We start from the raw sequence: 14948 nt of genomic DNA on the forward strand, positions 1-14948 counted from the left end.
GTTGCATTTTGACTATTTTTGCTTTTCGTCTGACTGTTCAAGGCTTTTCTCAAGTTAAATTTTAAAGTAAGATTTTTTGCACAAGATAGGCAAATAATACATAGATTTGGATGATTATTTTCAAGTTTTACGCAACTTTGAAGCAATTAATGTTTTTTTTTTTTAATTTATTTGTGTTGACTGGGTGCTTGATCGACCAGCAGGAATCTCGGCAAACTTTTTTTGCGGAATCTCTTCAATAGCTAAGGCATGTGGCAATTTTTTCAATTGTCGCTGTTTTTGAAGCTAAAAACTACGCGAATACTGTTTCTCGGTTTTCCCCATGTAACCAAAATATCGCAATTTCTTTAACCTTTCTTTCTTTATATCATTCGTTAACATGCAAAATGATCCGCCAACTAAATTAATCAAATCCATAAACAGCACAAGTTTGCGCACAATTTCAAACACAATTGCCAAACTTGACGACTTATTTTGGAAACATTTCGGATAGCATCTTTCATGGTCACCAGAAATATCTCAGTATTTGGCGACACCATCTCTTCAGATAAAATTAGTAACACACAGTTTTACAAAGTAGGGAGGGGGAGACTTATTCAAGGTACCCCAAAACGATTACCGCAAATTTCGTAACATTTTAAATCGCAGTAAGGGCGGCTACATTTTTTAAAACAGGGTGGCGACAGATCAGGGAAATCAGGGAGATCAGGGAAAAGTCAGGGAACTTTATTAATCAGGGAAAAGTCAGGGAAATATCAGGGAATTTTGAAAAAATTACAAAAAATCAGGGAAAATTAATTTTATGAAGGAAAAATTTTTTCTTTTTTTTTTTTTTTTGCTTTACAAAATTAAGTACTCTAATTCCCTACGCATTTTCCGCCAATTATCTGTTCAAAAAAAAAAGTAAAATTAATGAGGAGCGATTATACACTGCTGCATATTTGTGCATCTTTTTTCCTCAACGTCAAAGTATTGAATCTTACTTATTAACCACAAGATGAACTTCCTAAGATTGCTTCTGTGTCTGTTAGGTTGTTTATTTTACCTAGCTTGAAATTTCCTTTTACGCTTTCAATGCTACGTAAAATAAACAGCCATACAGGCAAAGAGGAAGCCTTCATTAATGCCTGAGCTCCTTTGCCTTTATTCCATTCTCTCGAAGTAATTAGCGTACTGTAATCACGATTTCAAGAAGAAATCTTTGGTTTTTGAATTAATACTATAAAAGCTTAAAAGTTATTACTTCTTCGTGTTTTAATTTAATTGCTAAATTGAACTTTCAATAAAAAAAACTTTGTTTTTTTGCCGTTATACTATTTGTTGTCACCGCAGATTATAAAGGTTTTCTTTTCTTCAGACTTAAGTGATTCTTTAATTTTATAATTGAGTTGTATTCTTCTTTTATATATTTTGAAATTAAGTAATTGCTTTTTTTTTTCTTTTTTTCCACTGCATTTCAAAGTTGTTTGTTACAAAAGCAATCTAAGATTTTTTTTCCCGTTACATCCTGAAATCATTTGAAATAGAGTTAACTTGTGTACTTTAGTAAATATCTTTATTTTTTTATTGTTAAAATGCTGTATTCATTCATTAAAACCTATGTTCTTGATTAGGGAAAAGCTCCCTATGAATGGATGTCACATGGTTTCATCCGTTTTGCATAAATATGTCAATTAGTTATATAAGAATAACTACATTATTTCTATTCTTTCACTATTACTTGTTATTCTTGCAACAATTATTATACTGTTTGAAAACTTAGTTCAAAATAATTTCAATTACCTTTTAGTTCTATCATAAATACGCATATGTTCTTAAGAATAATTTTAATAGTTTCTTAAAATTCTTATGCTAAGTGGTTTCTGGAAGTAAAGTATTTTTTTTTTTTTTTAATTTTCTCTAATCTTTCCATATAGAAAAACTTAATATACTGTTTTGTAGGGGTTTTTTCCCAAAAAAATTGACTTGATATGTTTTTTTAACCATTTTATTAAAAAAGTAGCATCTTTTTAAAATATATTTTTAGTTCAACAACTTTACACAACTTAAAACGTTTAAAATACTGCATTTTATACAAATATACAATGGATTTAAAGTAGAGCAAAGAAAGAAAACCATTATTATTGGTAACGTAAATCAGGGAAACTTGGTGAACTTAATCAGGGAAATCAGGGAAAAGTCGGGGAACTTTTTTTCACAATTCCTGTCGCCACCCTGTAAAAGTTTGTACTTGATTACAGGGCTGTGGAGTCGGAGTCGAAATCGAAGAGTCGGAGTCGGACTGATTTTGGGGTAAAGGAGTCGGAGTCGGAGTCGTTAGAAAACATGCCGACTCCGACTCCGACTCCGGGCTTCTCTTTTTCTTTCCTTTTCACTGACTCTCCTTGCATTTTTTAAAAACGGACGACCAATTGGTTCGATTACATGCATAAAAAGATACTAATAAGAAAATAACTGCCATCATGGTAATCAGCTAACTTGAGTGCTTACCAAACTTTCTGTGGCCGTCCCCTAATTTGCTTAACCCTAGTATGCTTGTTGTTGTTACTTAACTAATAGCAACTGTCAGCAAACGGTTTTGTTGCGTAACATTTTCAAGTAATCACTTTCAAATAAAAATAGAAATATAGTGCTTTGTTCGATCTCAGTTATAAAATAGTAAAATAAACGTAACAAATTAGTATGTCGAGGCCCGTAGCTAAGATTGAAACGTTTAAGGGTGATCGGCAAATTGAAAGAAGTTCTGAGGCGAAAGCACGAATCCAAAAGTTTCGATGAAATAATGTAATGTTTTTTTCTTTATTAAGACTCTTTCTATAAGCTTGGTTCTCACTTACAACACTCAATAATTGCAGTTAATCTTAAAATCTCCATATTAAGGTTAATTCTAAAGCAGCCAATAAAATTTAAATTAAAAATTTAGCGAAGAAGAAATATAGGGATAGTAAAAGCTATTCGTACCAATTTGTATACCGCCACATTTTGTGTAAAATTAGCTCCTGACGTATATGTGCCCTATTTTCGTTGAAATTTGATTGATGAAATATAATTAAAAATATATTCGTGAAAATTTTCAGAATTAAAATATTTATATTTTTTATAAACTCTGAAATTAACTTTGGGTGTCATCTACCAGATGGGTGTCACCCGGGGCAAACCACCCCCTCTCAAGAACTTGGATTTAGAAAAAAAGCTTTTTTTCGCTCAAGTTACAGCTTTCAAAAATTGAAATCACACGGTTTGATCAATATCTATTTGTTATACATTAAAGGGGGCAAATAACAGATAATCCTTTTCAAATTTTTTTAAAGGAATGTTTAAGTCCTTGAAAACACACTTTTTAACTCGTAACTATTGAAAAATTTTATTTTAAATTGAATTTCTAACGTTGTATGCGTCTTGGGTTCACAATAAAAAACAAAATGCGAAATTTTCATAAAAAGGAATTATATTTCAATCTCTGTTTAGAGGTTTTCCCCCTTCCCCTGAAGGGAGAGAGGGAATTGAAAAAATACAATTAAAATAAAATTTAAAATAATCCGGAGTCGGAGTTGGAGTCGGAGTCGGGCGTTTCAAAATCCAGGAGTCGGGGTCGGAGTCGGCCATTTTCCTTTCGACTCCGCAGCACTGCTTGAATGGCAATATAGAGACAATTTTTGAATATGTTCAAAAAAAAAAAAAAGGTAAATCGTTTTAAACAAGTAAAGCTTAAATTCATATTTTGGAAATTCCTCAAATTTGTATATTCTTAAATGTCGTTTTTTTTGTTTCTAAAAGAGTGCTGTTTTGTCCGTCGTGTTTATTGCCATTTTTCTTTTATGGGTAAGGAAAAGGCTCGATTTTTAATCACGTCAAAGCAGTGTGTTTTGAGTTATTTCACTTACAGAAGAAATCGAATAAAAGTAACAATTGTTTCTCACAATTATTACACACCCAGGCAACGCCGGGTATTTTTGCTATGTACAACAATCTGGTAACTAAATAAAGAAGAGTCTGCCCCCATGCTCCCAGTTACTATCGAAAAAATATTTATTTTTTACCAGGAAAGGCCAAATACATGCAAAACATTTTCTTTGTAGCAACTTCTGTTCAGAATTAAAATTCATATCTTATGAATGTAGATTAAGCAAACATTTTACGCAGTTTTTTTAATTTGGCAAGTCTCTGGCGAATGTATGACACGGTGATCCTTTTTATGATAAATAATGGATTTGGATTATTTTACATTTTTACGCTGCTGCTGGTATATTTAGTACAATACTGCACTGACCAAACGGATGATCGAAGCAATGGTTCGATTCAACTCGAAGACTGAAGGCAAGGCATGGTATATTCAATACAATATAGAATTGGCACTGACCAAACGAATGATCGAAGCAATGGTTCGATTCAACTCGAAGACTGAAGGCAAGGCATGGTATATTCAATACAATATAGAATTGGCACTGACCAAACGGATGATCGAAGCAATGGTTCGATTCAACTCGAAGACTGAAGGCAAGGCATGGTATATTCAATACAATATAGAATTGGCACTGACCAAACGAATGATCGAAGCAATGGTTCGATTCAACTCGAAGACTGAAGGCAAGTACCATACCTTGCCTTCAATCTTCGAGTTGAACCTAAACATTGCTTTGGTCACTCGTTTGGTCAGTACTAATTCTATATTACCTACTAGCAGAGTTGGGAAAATTTTAATTACATTGACAATTAAAGATTAACAATTGATTAATTAGTAAACGTAAACACGACAACTAACAATTGATCAATTGTAATTGTGGAAAATTACAATTAACAATTAATTAATTGTTAATTGTAGTTTACTACAGTTAACAATTAATTAATTGTAATTGTGGAAAATTACAATTAACAATTAATTAATTGTTAATTGTAGTTTACTAAAGTTAACAATTAATTAATTGTAATTGTGGAAAATTACAATTAACAATTAATTAATTGTTAATTGAAGTTTACTACAGTTAACAATTAATTAATTGTTGATTGTAGTTTACTACAATTAACAATTGTCGATTGTTCTGTGAATTTTAACTAAAACTAACTCATAAAAAATACTGGTTTTGTACAATATATTCTACAGACGACAGGTCTACCTGGGACGTGGTCGCTAAACGGGTACCATATTACTATCAAACTATTTAAATACACATGTTAGCAACAAATAAAATATCAATAAAATATCAGTAACTTTCAGTAAATTACCGCCCAATAGCCAGAGTTAAAGCAGAAATATATGAAATACTCGAGTTGAACCGAACCATTGCTTCGGTCACTCGTCTGGTCTGCGCTAATTCTATATTAGCTACCAGTTTGTTTCGCACTCTTGACTTCCTTAAGAGGTTTTCCATCTCCAGTTCAGTCACTTTCCTATGCCGGGCTGATGCATGCTAATAAGCACGAAACTGCAGTCCTCGGCTGGAAATGACTGAACTGGCGGTGTATGTCACGTACCATTATCTTTGTTAAGAGCAATAAATTATTTACTGCAGCAAATGTCTTTTCTCAAAAAATCTTATGGCTCCAGGAAAATATCCTCAAAAAATTTATATTTCAATTAAAAATTTTTAAAAAAAATTTCCGTACTAGTAAAAGTCCGAAAAATATCTAAGGGAAATTACAGAAATGCATCTTAATTACACGATTAAAAAAAAAAAAAAAATTAAACAGAGCGGTCTCTGAGATCTTACGTCCCCTATTATGTCTTTCTTTCTGATTTCCCCTGTTACAGGTTAAACTATAAAACAATGATTTGCACAATTTTAAAACCCTTAATTAAAACACAAACATTTACGTGTGGAAGAAACATGTCAAGACGAGAATGGTTCACGCGGCGAGCGAGCAGTCAACACTGAACGAAAATACGAATTCGAATAATACATTGAACTTAGTACGCTGCGCTGTACCTATTGATACTTTAAGTTAATTGTTAGTTTTAATTGTTTCATAAAACAATTTTAAAAAATAATCGCAATTATTTTAATTGTGAAAAGCGATTAACGTACATTACTCTAATTAAATAATTGCAAAGTACAATTAATAGTTTAATTGCAATTGATTTTATTGCAATTAATTTAATTGCAATTACTTTTTTAATCAATTAACAAGGCAATTGAAAAAATAATTGATTAATGCCCAACACTGCCTACTAGTTTGTTTGTCACTCTTGGCTTCCTTAAGAGGTTTTCCACCCCCAGCTCAGTCACTTCCTATGCCGGGCTGATGAGTGCTAATAAGCACGAAACTGCAGTCCTCGGCTGGAATGACTGAGCTCGCGGTATATTTCATGTACTTGTTAGTTTGTTTGCTGTCAACTTTCCGTTTCTTGCTTTATAGGTTGTTATATCATAGGCAGCCAATTACTTTTACGAATTCTTCTTCTGAATTCGGTGGTGTTCATTTATCGAAGATTCATCCTTGCCTTGACTACCGGTTTTGTGTAAACGAACGAACTTCGCGAAACGCTATGACTACAGCCTATTTTTCTTGCCACCAGTCAGACACCAGGGCATCACTGGTTTGGAAAATTGATAACGTCTCTCGCATAGGTAGCAGCAAGAGTAGAACGTCGCCATATTTTTTCTTTGGAGACATAATATGCCGCCTGCAGGTCGAAAACCACGGAAACAAAGACATTATTTTCTCTTTGGGGACTCGTCTGGTGCAGCAAAAAAGGTCGGGCGCAAGATTTCGATTGCAATCTTATCTGCGAGACAGAAATGGCTGCATGGTTGATGAAAGCTCGTATGGACCCTATCTGCACAGGAGATTCTATGGCTTCAAGCGCATCAGCAGAAGCGATCTGCTGCAAGGAAAACTAGGAGATGTCAGGCCAGGTGACATTTTGACGATTCACTGCGAGCTGGAAGTGAAAGACGGAGACGATGGAAAAGATGAAGAAGGTGAGTTGTGACCTCTGAGTGTCTACATTCAGAGCAGAAAACTGCTTCGCAATAGGGTTATGCGCAAACTGAATATATCAAAAAAAAAAAAAAAAAAATAGTTTTCAATTTTTGCACTCTTTAAAATCTTATTCAGAGAAAAACCTTCATTTGTATTTCTAGTTCCCTTTTTCCTAAACATCTGATGTTATAAAATTGCTTGAGAATTTGCTTAATTACCTAGAGAGCTAATGAAGAAATTTGTTGAAAACTCATATAACCCCCCCCCCCCGGACGTAAAATACTAAACCAAATATTTTTTTTTTTCATTTTAATCTTACAAGAGTATTAAGAAAGAAAAATATATATTTGCGAAAAAAAAATGATTCATTGAAAAAAAAATAGATTGTGAGTATCGCGATTGTGTATTTCTAAAAACGTATATGTGATGAAAATATTAGGTTATTCAAATAAACCATGGATATTCAAAGATTGCAGCGTAAAATAATGCGAAATCATAATACGAACCCAGTTTAATATACAGGGTGTCCCGCTTTAACCTGCAGTGCCTTTATTTTCGCCACCGTTAATCCTAGATGTATATTTCCAATTGCAAAAATGTTCAAAATCAGATGCAGAGTTTAGATAGGTAAAGTTTGAAGCGAAAATAAAAACGAGTCAAAAAATACAAAATTTAACTATTTATACGGGCCCTAGGTCCCTTAACTAATATTTAGAGAAATACTCTCCATTAAAAACTATTACTAACACAAAAAACTTGACATTTGTGCGACCAAAATTCAAGGAGATGTCCCAGTTCAAAGCTTTAAGGGACCATTCTGAAGATGAGACTGGAACTTATCGCCCTTTCAGAAGAATGACAGGTCGTCAAAGTAAGAAAAACAAAGTATTTATATTTTTCATTGCAATTCAGAAATAAATGCAAATGTGATGCCGTGATACGCAAGCACACACTACAAAACCTCGAACAATTTGAAAAACCACTCTATGCACACATGTCATTTTAAATACTTTTTACCGCTATATTTCCCCTCAAAAGGTGTTAATGACGGCTAGTGTAAAGTGGTGTAAGTCACAAAACGCTGCGTTTCATATCTCGGTGAATATTGGTCGTACCAATTTCAAACTTTTTGGATTGGAATTATTTTTTAACGGAGTTTTTTTCCCTAAGCATATGTTAGGGGACCTGGGGCCCGTATAAAAAGTTAAATTTTGTAACTTATTACTTTCTTCTATATCTAATATATAGAAGAAAGTATTGGATTCGTGCAAATTTTCGAATTTCGAATTTTGACGGATTCGAACGTTTTGAGGTGTGCTGAGTCCATTTCGACTATTTTTGGAAAATGTCTGTCTGTCTGTGTGTGTGTATGTGTGTATGTATGTGTGTGTGTATGTGTGTGTGTGTGTCACGCCTGTGTGTGACCAGTTTTTTGTGGCCGCTCTACAGCAAAAACTACCGCATGAAATCGAACAAAATTTGGTACACATATGTGCCCCTATGTGAACTTGTGCCCCTTGGTTTTTGGCGCGAATTCCTCCAAGGGGGGTGGAGCAATGGGACGTTTTTTGAGTTACGCGTGCTTGCTATTCCTCAGGAAGTAACTGGCAGAATCGAACAAAATTTGGTCCATATGTTGCCATTAACAGGAGCAGGTGCTGATTCAATTTTGGTGTCAATAACTCAAAGGGGGGTTGAGCTATAGAACGTTTTTTTGTCGTCAATTGGGACTGCTGTATCTCAAGAAATAATGAACGGAATGAAAGAAAAATTTATCGACAAGTAGCCCTTAGTGGGTATAAGAGCTGATTTTATTTTGGTGTCAACAGCTAAAAAGGGGGGTAGCGCAATCGCCCGTTCTTTTTTTCCATTGTGAGTGCCCTATCTCAAGAAGCAATGCTACGTTCTGGTTGAAATTTGGAATATATGTTAATCCATATGCAGGGGCGGCAAATAGGGGGGTCAAGAGGGGGCGGTTGCACCCCCAAATTTTTCACTGAGAATAATAAAAAAAAGGGGTAAATTCAATTTAGATAACTTAGAAAATCATTTGCCTGCAATTTCAGAACAGAAAAAACTGATTGAGAATAATGGTTTGCCTTAACTAAAGAAGTAAACTTTTCATATGGATTAAATATTTAAAAATTGTGTAATCTATGTTATGATGGTGCATTTTGTATGATATGTCCGTACAGTGTTGAGACTGCGCAATTTTGACACGCAAACTCCATATCATTTTACGTAAATTTAATGTTCATATTATAACTTAATGTTTAGCTAGTAAGTGTTCATTGTTTCCCTGACGCATTTTAGCAACTCGATATATTATATTCTTTCATAGAAACTTTTTTGAAAAGATATGCTCTTTTTAAAAAACTTCCCACATCAAAAGATACTTTCACATCAACAAATATATCTTCAGGCTCTTTACTAGACAATCACTGAGTGACACAAATGGTATTCAAGAGTTAAAATTATAAAAGCTCCCTGGAAGGATTACTGGAAAGTGATCTTCTCAATTATAGAAAATCTAATGTTATTTTAATATGTATGACTTTGTTTGAATTTTTGTTTACTTTATTTCCTGCAGAGCATTTTGTGTACAATGCTACACTCTATCATAAAAATTTCAATATTAATTATTGGATTGATAATTGAAACTCTGAAATTTTCGCACTAATGCATACTTGAACCAAGTGTGGAACTTTGTGACAGAACTTTTTATAACAGTTTTTATTGTATGCCAATGTAGAAGAGGTGACAAAACCCATGAAGTTGCAGTCAAATTATTAAATTAATATTTTGAATAAAATAATCAATTTCTCAAGAAATTGAGGCAGGATTTGATGAGATACATTTCTCTTTGGTCTTAAATTCAATATTTTGTAAATTGGTTATAGAAAATGAAAATATTACACTTATACACTAGCGCAGCCAGAAATTCCTTCTGGAGGGTTTTTTTAAAATCAAAAATACCTTCTGGAGGGTTTTTTTTTGTGAAAAATACTTTTTTGAGTGGTTTTTTTTGATCAAAAATACCTTCTGGAGGGTATTTTGGTAGTTATATTTTTTGGTTTTTTGTAGGTATATTTTCTGGAGGGTTTTTTTTTTTTTTTTTTTTGATGAAAAATACGTTCTGAAGGGGATTTTTTTAAAAATCAAACAGCCCTTTCATATGCACAAACTGCTGCATTAGAATTTACGTTTATGTTAAAACCAATGTCTCTGGGGGGTGTTTTCACCCCCCCCCCTCGCTGCGTCACAACACTTACAAGAAAATTTCATAGCATCAGGGAAGAGTAATTGTTTTGTGAATTACGACTATACTTTTTAATGACGCAAAATAAATACTAGCCCATTTTAAAAAGCTTTCTTGGTTATTTCAAAGAAAAATATGAAGGAAGTGTGTTTTTTAACATAACTTTCTTGTTTCCATTGTTTTTGGTCTATTTCAATCTGGTCAGTCATTTTAAAGATGACTTTTGTGTCTCAGGAGGTTAGAGAATTACTTTTGAAGAGAAATGTGGCAAGCAAGACCTTCATCTTTAGCTATACTGGAAATAAAGCAAAACACTATTGAATAAATATAGTTCCAAAATTTTCTGTTCTTCCTGACCCCAAGAATATCAGACTAAAACTTTACTAAAAAATAAAAACTAGTACCGAAATATTTTGCGAGATAACTTGTCACAAAATAAATTTGAAGCTTTGTTCGCAAATATTTTAATTGTTCTTAACAAGCCTAATTATTCTTAACATTAAAACCATTTCATTATTCCTTCGTTAACCAATATTTATTTTATACCGTACTGAGGAAATTCATGCTCAGGAAACTTGACCCCCCAAACGAATTGCTGAAATGCCGCCACTGTCCATATGTAAACAGGCTTTGGTTCAATTTTGACGCCAATCGCTCCAAGAGGTGTTGATTTTTTTTTTTTTTTTTTTTTTTTTTTTTTTTGCGAATAAAAATAGCTTTATTAATGCAACAATAAGAAAGATAAATCGTAATAGATTGTCGTCTGCGTATTTCTCGTGATTTTAATTGTATGGAAATGATCGGAAATATTATCTCAATGATTTAAAATCTTTAACTGTTGCCATTTTATGTTTGTTAACAAATAAAATATTTGTAATTAATTCAAGCAAGGCTTTTAAAATAACTTTCAATTTTCGCTTATTGCTTTGCTTTTGCAATAATTCAGACATCGGGATGGTCGTCAAGTTTTTGCATGTGTAATTTTGCTTTTGTTGGGAATATTGCTTCCTCGTCAAGCATGGGGAGGGATCAGAAAAAGGAAAAATATAGAAGAAAGTTTCGTGATGGCCACAACATACTAGTTATTTTTATTTTTACTTCAAACTTTAAATATCTTAACTCTGCATCTGATTTTGAACATTTTTGTCAATTTTAAATATACGTCTGTAAGACTAAGGTTAAAACGGAACACCATGTATGCATTTACAAGATCCAAATATACGTAAGATTAGGTTATCGAAAGTTGGATGCAGTGGCGTAGCTAGACCCGACTTTCGGGGGGGGGGGGGTTACTTCTTTTATATATATATATATATATAATATATATATATATATAATATATATATTATATATATATATATATAATATATATATATATAATATATATATATTATATATATATATATATATAATATATATATATATATATAATCGCTTGGAATTTTTTCCTTTTCTTCTTTTTTTTTCTTTCTCATCTCTCTTCTTTTTCTCTTTTTTTTTGAGACTAACGTTTCGGGGGGGGGGTTTGTCCCCAACCCCCCCCCCCTTAGCTACGCCCCTGGTTGGATGACAAGTTTATTGAAAGTCATAAAGCTTTCTCTAAAGATTTCGACGAGTGTACAAAGTTTGTAACTTAATAGTGACGGCTATTGGAGCTTATAAGTTGGGGGAGGGAGACAAAAAACATACACACACAACTAAAAGCCCTGGGATTTTAAGTGGCAGCAAAAATTTTTAAAAAAGTACAAAATTTTGTTAGGGCTGGTTTTGAGAATATTGAAGCAGATAAATGAAAATTGTTACAAGTCTAACAACTTAACTCACGTTTTTCTTAAGATTTTGATGAATTTTGTACACAACAACTTTTTCTGAGGAAATACTTTGAATTACATTATTTACCCCAAAGTATTTGAAGGTGTCACAAACATTTAGTAATAATTGTATTTAACAAGTTATGGCTTGTTTAAGTAAAACAATTGATTTACTAATATCTAAACAGTGAATAAATAAACTAAAAGTTTTTGCTTGGGCTAAATAATGTTTCGTAAACAGATATACAAAGTAAAACAAATAATTATCTTCTGAAAATGCTGAATTTCTGCTTTTTTTTAAATAATTTCTAGTTTTGGTTTCCAAATTGGAAAATAAAATAAATAAATTAACCATAAAAAATGGGTGCGAAGATGGTAGTTCCGATGCCTATTAATAACCTAAATTCCTTACCATACATTGACATCTTGGAGCCATCACTCATTTTATGTCCCATTGGAGGCTTTGATGTCTCTGAGACATCCTTCAGTTCTGGCGCGTTCACATATAAAAAGAAATGAGCTGGTTTAATACATTGAGTAGGAATACCTAAAAATATTTGAACTAACCCGCTTCGTATACCTCGTTAGAAGTATGTAGAAAATTTTCTTGCAATAATTCGTTTTTCCCCTCTGCACGGAGGATTTTCTCTTCGCGGTATAAAAATACCTTCAATTAACTGGACGAAATGTGAAAAGTACATTTCATTGGTGGATGTAAACGGACTCTTCAAGTACCATTGTAGACTTCAAGTCTCTGAGATGTCATTTATCTCATATCCCGCAGACGACTCTTTGACGTAGGGAAGTTGCAACCTATTAAATGTTCATATTTTGACTATTGGATATTGTTAATTGACCCTCAAAACTAAAAAATTCACCATCGCCGAATTTTAAAACACCGTGATTGATTTTTAATGAATTTTTAAAAATCCACTCGCAAAAGTGCGCTCTTCTGAAACGTCACGAGCTTACGTCACAGGGCGCTAATGGGCAGCCTTCCGCCGAAGATCTCTTGTTTTCGCTACGGACGTTTTGAGCGCGCTGATATTTTTATTTTTTAGAAATTCAATAATCCTTTTGAACAACACACTATGGAGGCCGGATTCGTTAAAGCACAATCTAATAATCTTCCTCTAGTAACATCAATGATGGTATTCGAATATTTCCGAGAGAATGAGAGGTTTAATGTTCCAGAAACGCGAGGAGTTAAATGCGAGGAGGTAAGCCTTACGTTTCGTCTTCGAAGTCAACTGCATGTCCTTCGGCTTCTCCCGCGGCGGAAGAGCGCATGACGTCCCTTCCTGTGCCATTTGACGTCACAAGCGCTTGAACTTTAAAAATTAATTTAAAAAAAAAACTACTTATCATATCGCAAAATTTTTTTCACCTATGATGTTCATACATGTTACTCTATCATATAAAAATGAAATTGAAAAATCGAAAACTTCCCTATAGCAGTTCTTTTTACTTTTAGCTAAAACAGAATCTGTTGCAGCCGGGAGGCAAAACTATTAAACACCCATTTAAATGGCTGAGAGGTCTTAAGAGTTCTTAAAGTTTGACCAACGAGTGCTTATTTTTAAAATTAATTTCAACGATTTTAGATACCAAAGAAGGATCAACTGTCTTCATCCTGGATGCCTTTAGTGCACCTTTTCTAGAGGGGTTTCAATCCACCTTCGAGAACGGGAAATTTTCCGACGTCACCTTGCGCGTCGGGGAAGAAAACTTCCAGTGCCACAAGGCGATTCTGTCGACTCACTCCAAAGTGTTCGAGGCCATGTTCGACAACGACATGAAGGAGAGCCACGACGAAGCGGTGTACTTGGCAGACCTGGACGTGGACGTGGCGAAAGCGATGCTGCTGTACATGTACACGAGGCGTACCGAGGGTCTTCCGGAGCACAAAGTCCTGGACCTGTACGTCGCCGCTGACCGGTACATGCTCCCGGAACTGAAGGAGAAATGCCGCGAGTTCGTACTGAAGCATCTGTCCGTCGATAATGTCTGCGAAGTTGCCGAAGTTGCAGATTTGCATTCGGATGACATTTTGGCTGAGAGTGTCGAACGATTCATCTCGTCCAACTTGAGAAAAGTCCTCGTCTCCGAGAAGTGGAACATGCGTTTGTGTGAGAAACCGTATTTGTACGCTAAATTGCTGAGCGTGTCCGTTGTACGCCACGATTGCGTTTGATTTTATTTTCCTCCACTGGAAGAAAGTTCACGAACCTTTATTTTTCTCTTCGTACATCGCGTCAGATGTGTATGTGTGTGTTTTCAAATGTGTTCGGTCATTGCTAAAATTTAACTTGCTATTTAGGCACAATACTCTTCATGTAATCGATGACCGAACAAACAACTCTTAATAAAAATTTATCGGTTTGAAAGCGCTGTTGTTCTTTTAACTGTTCGTAAGCATTTTAATTTCATGTAAACTAAGACTTGGCTGCATATAAATGTCTATTATCAGTTCAGACCGATTCAATGGCTTAAGTCACCATCATGTCCAGCTTAAAGTCACTGCAAGAAAGATCAGTCACCAAAAAAAGACTCTTAAATGACCTCTCAAAAGCTGGTGATAGCTTCCTCCCCCGTAACGCGAAAGGTTTCTCTGTCAAATGCAGCAAGTTAGCATCATTGAGAAGAGATAAAATGGAGGGAGGGAAAACTTTCATTCATTTAGTCAAGACCCCAAATCACGTGATAGATTTTGAAGCAAAGTATTGTAAGAAATCAGGTTTACTTTGCTTGTTTTACGCAAAACGTGCCAACCACTCGTCGTTGTTGAATCAAATGACTTGGGGTCTTTGGGTCAGCTTTTGCTAAGCCAGTGATTGGAGTTGCTCCCTCCATTTACTAATTCCTGCTCTAAAATTAGCACTAAAAATTACTATTAATAAAGAAGTGAAGGCAATAAAAGAAAATTGAACTGCTTTTAATTGCAAATTTCATTTTCC

The 14948-nt window shown here is 34.0% G+C and overlaps 1 protein-coding gene across 1 annotated transcript; it reads left to right on the forward strand.

Annotated features, from left to right (window-relative positions):
• Window positions 1-6745: 6745 nt before the first annotated feature.
• On the forward strand, window positions 6746-14185 carry LOC129217801 (speckle-type POZ protein-like). Its single transcript, XM_054852142.1, has 2 exons — window positions 6746-6920; window positions 13596-14185. The coding sequence occupies exons 1-2, from the start codon at window positions 6746-6748 to the stop codon at window positions 14183-14185; spliced, it is 765 nt and encodes a 254-aa protein (XP_054708117.1).
• The last annotated feature ends 763 nt before the right edge of the window (window positions 14186-14948 follow it).

The sequence above is a fragment of the Uloborus diversus genome, chromosome 2 (genome assembly GCF_026930045.1).
Source record: "Uloborus diversus isolate 005 chromosome 2, Udiv.v.3.1, whole genome shotgun sequence".
NCBI classification, from domain to species: Eukaryota; Metazoa; Arthropoda; class Arachnida; order Araneae; family Uloboridae; genus Uloborus; species Uloborus diversus.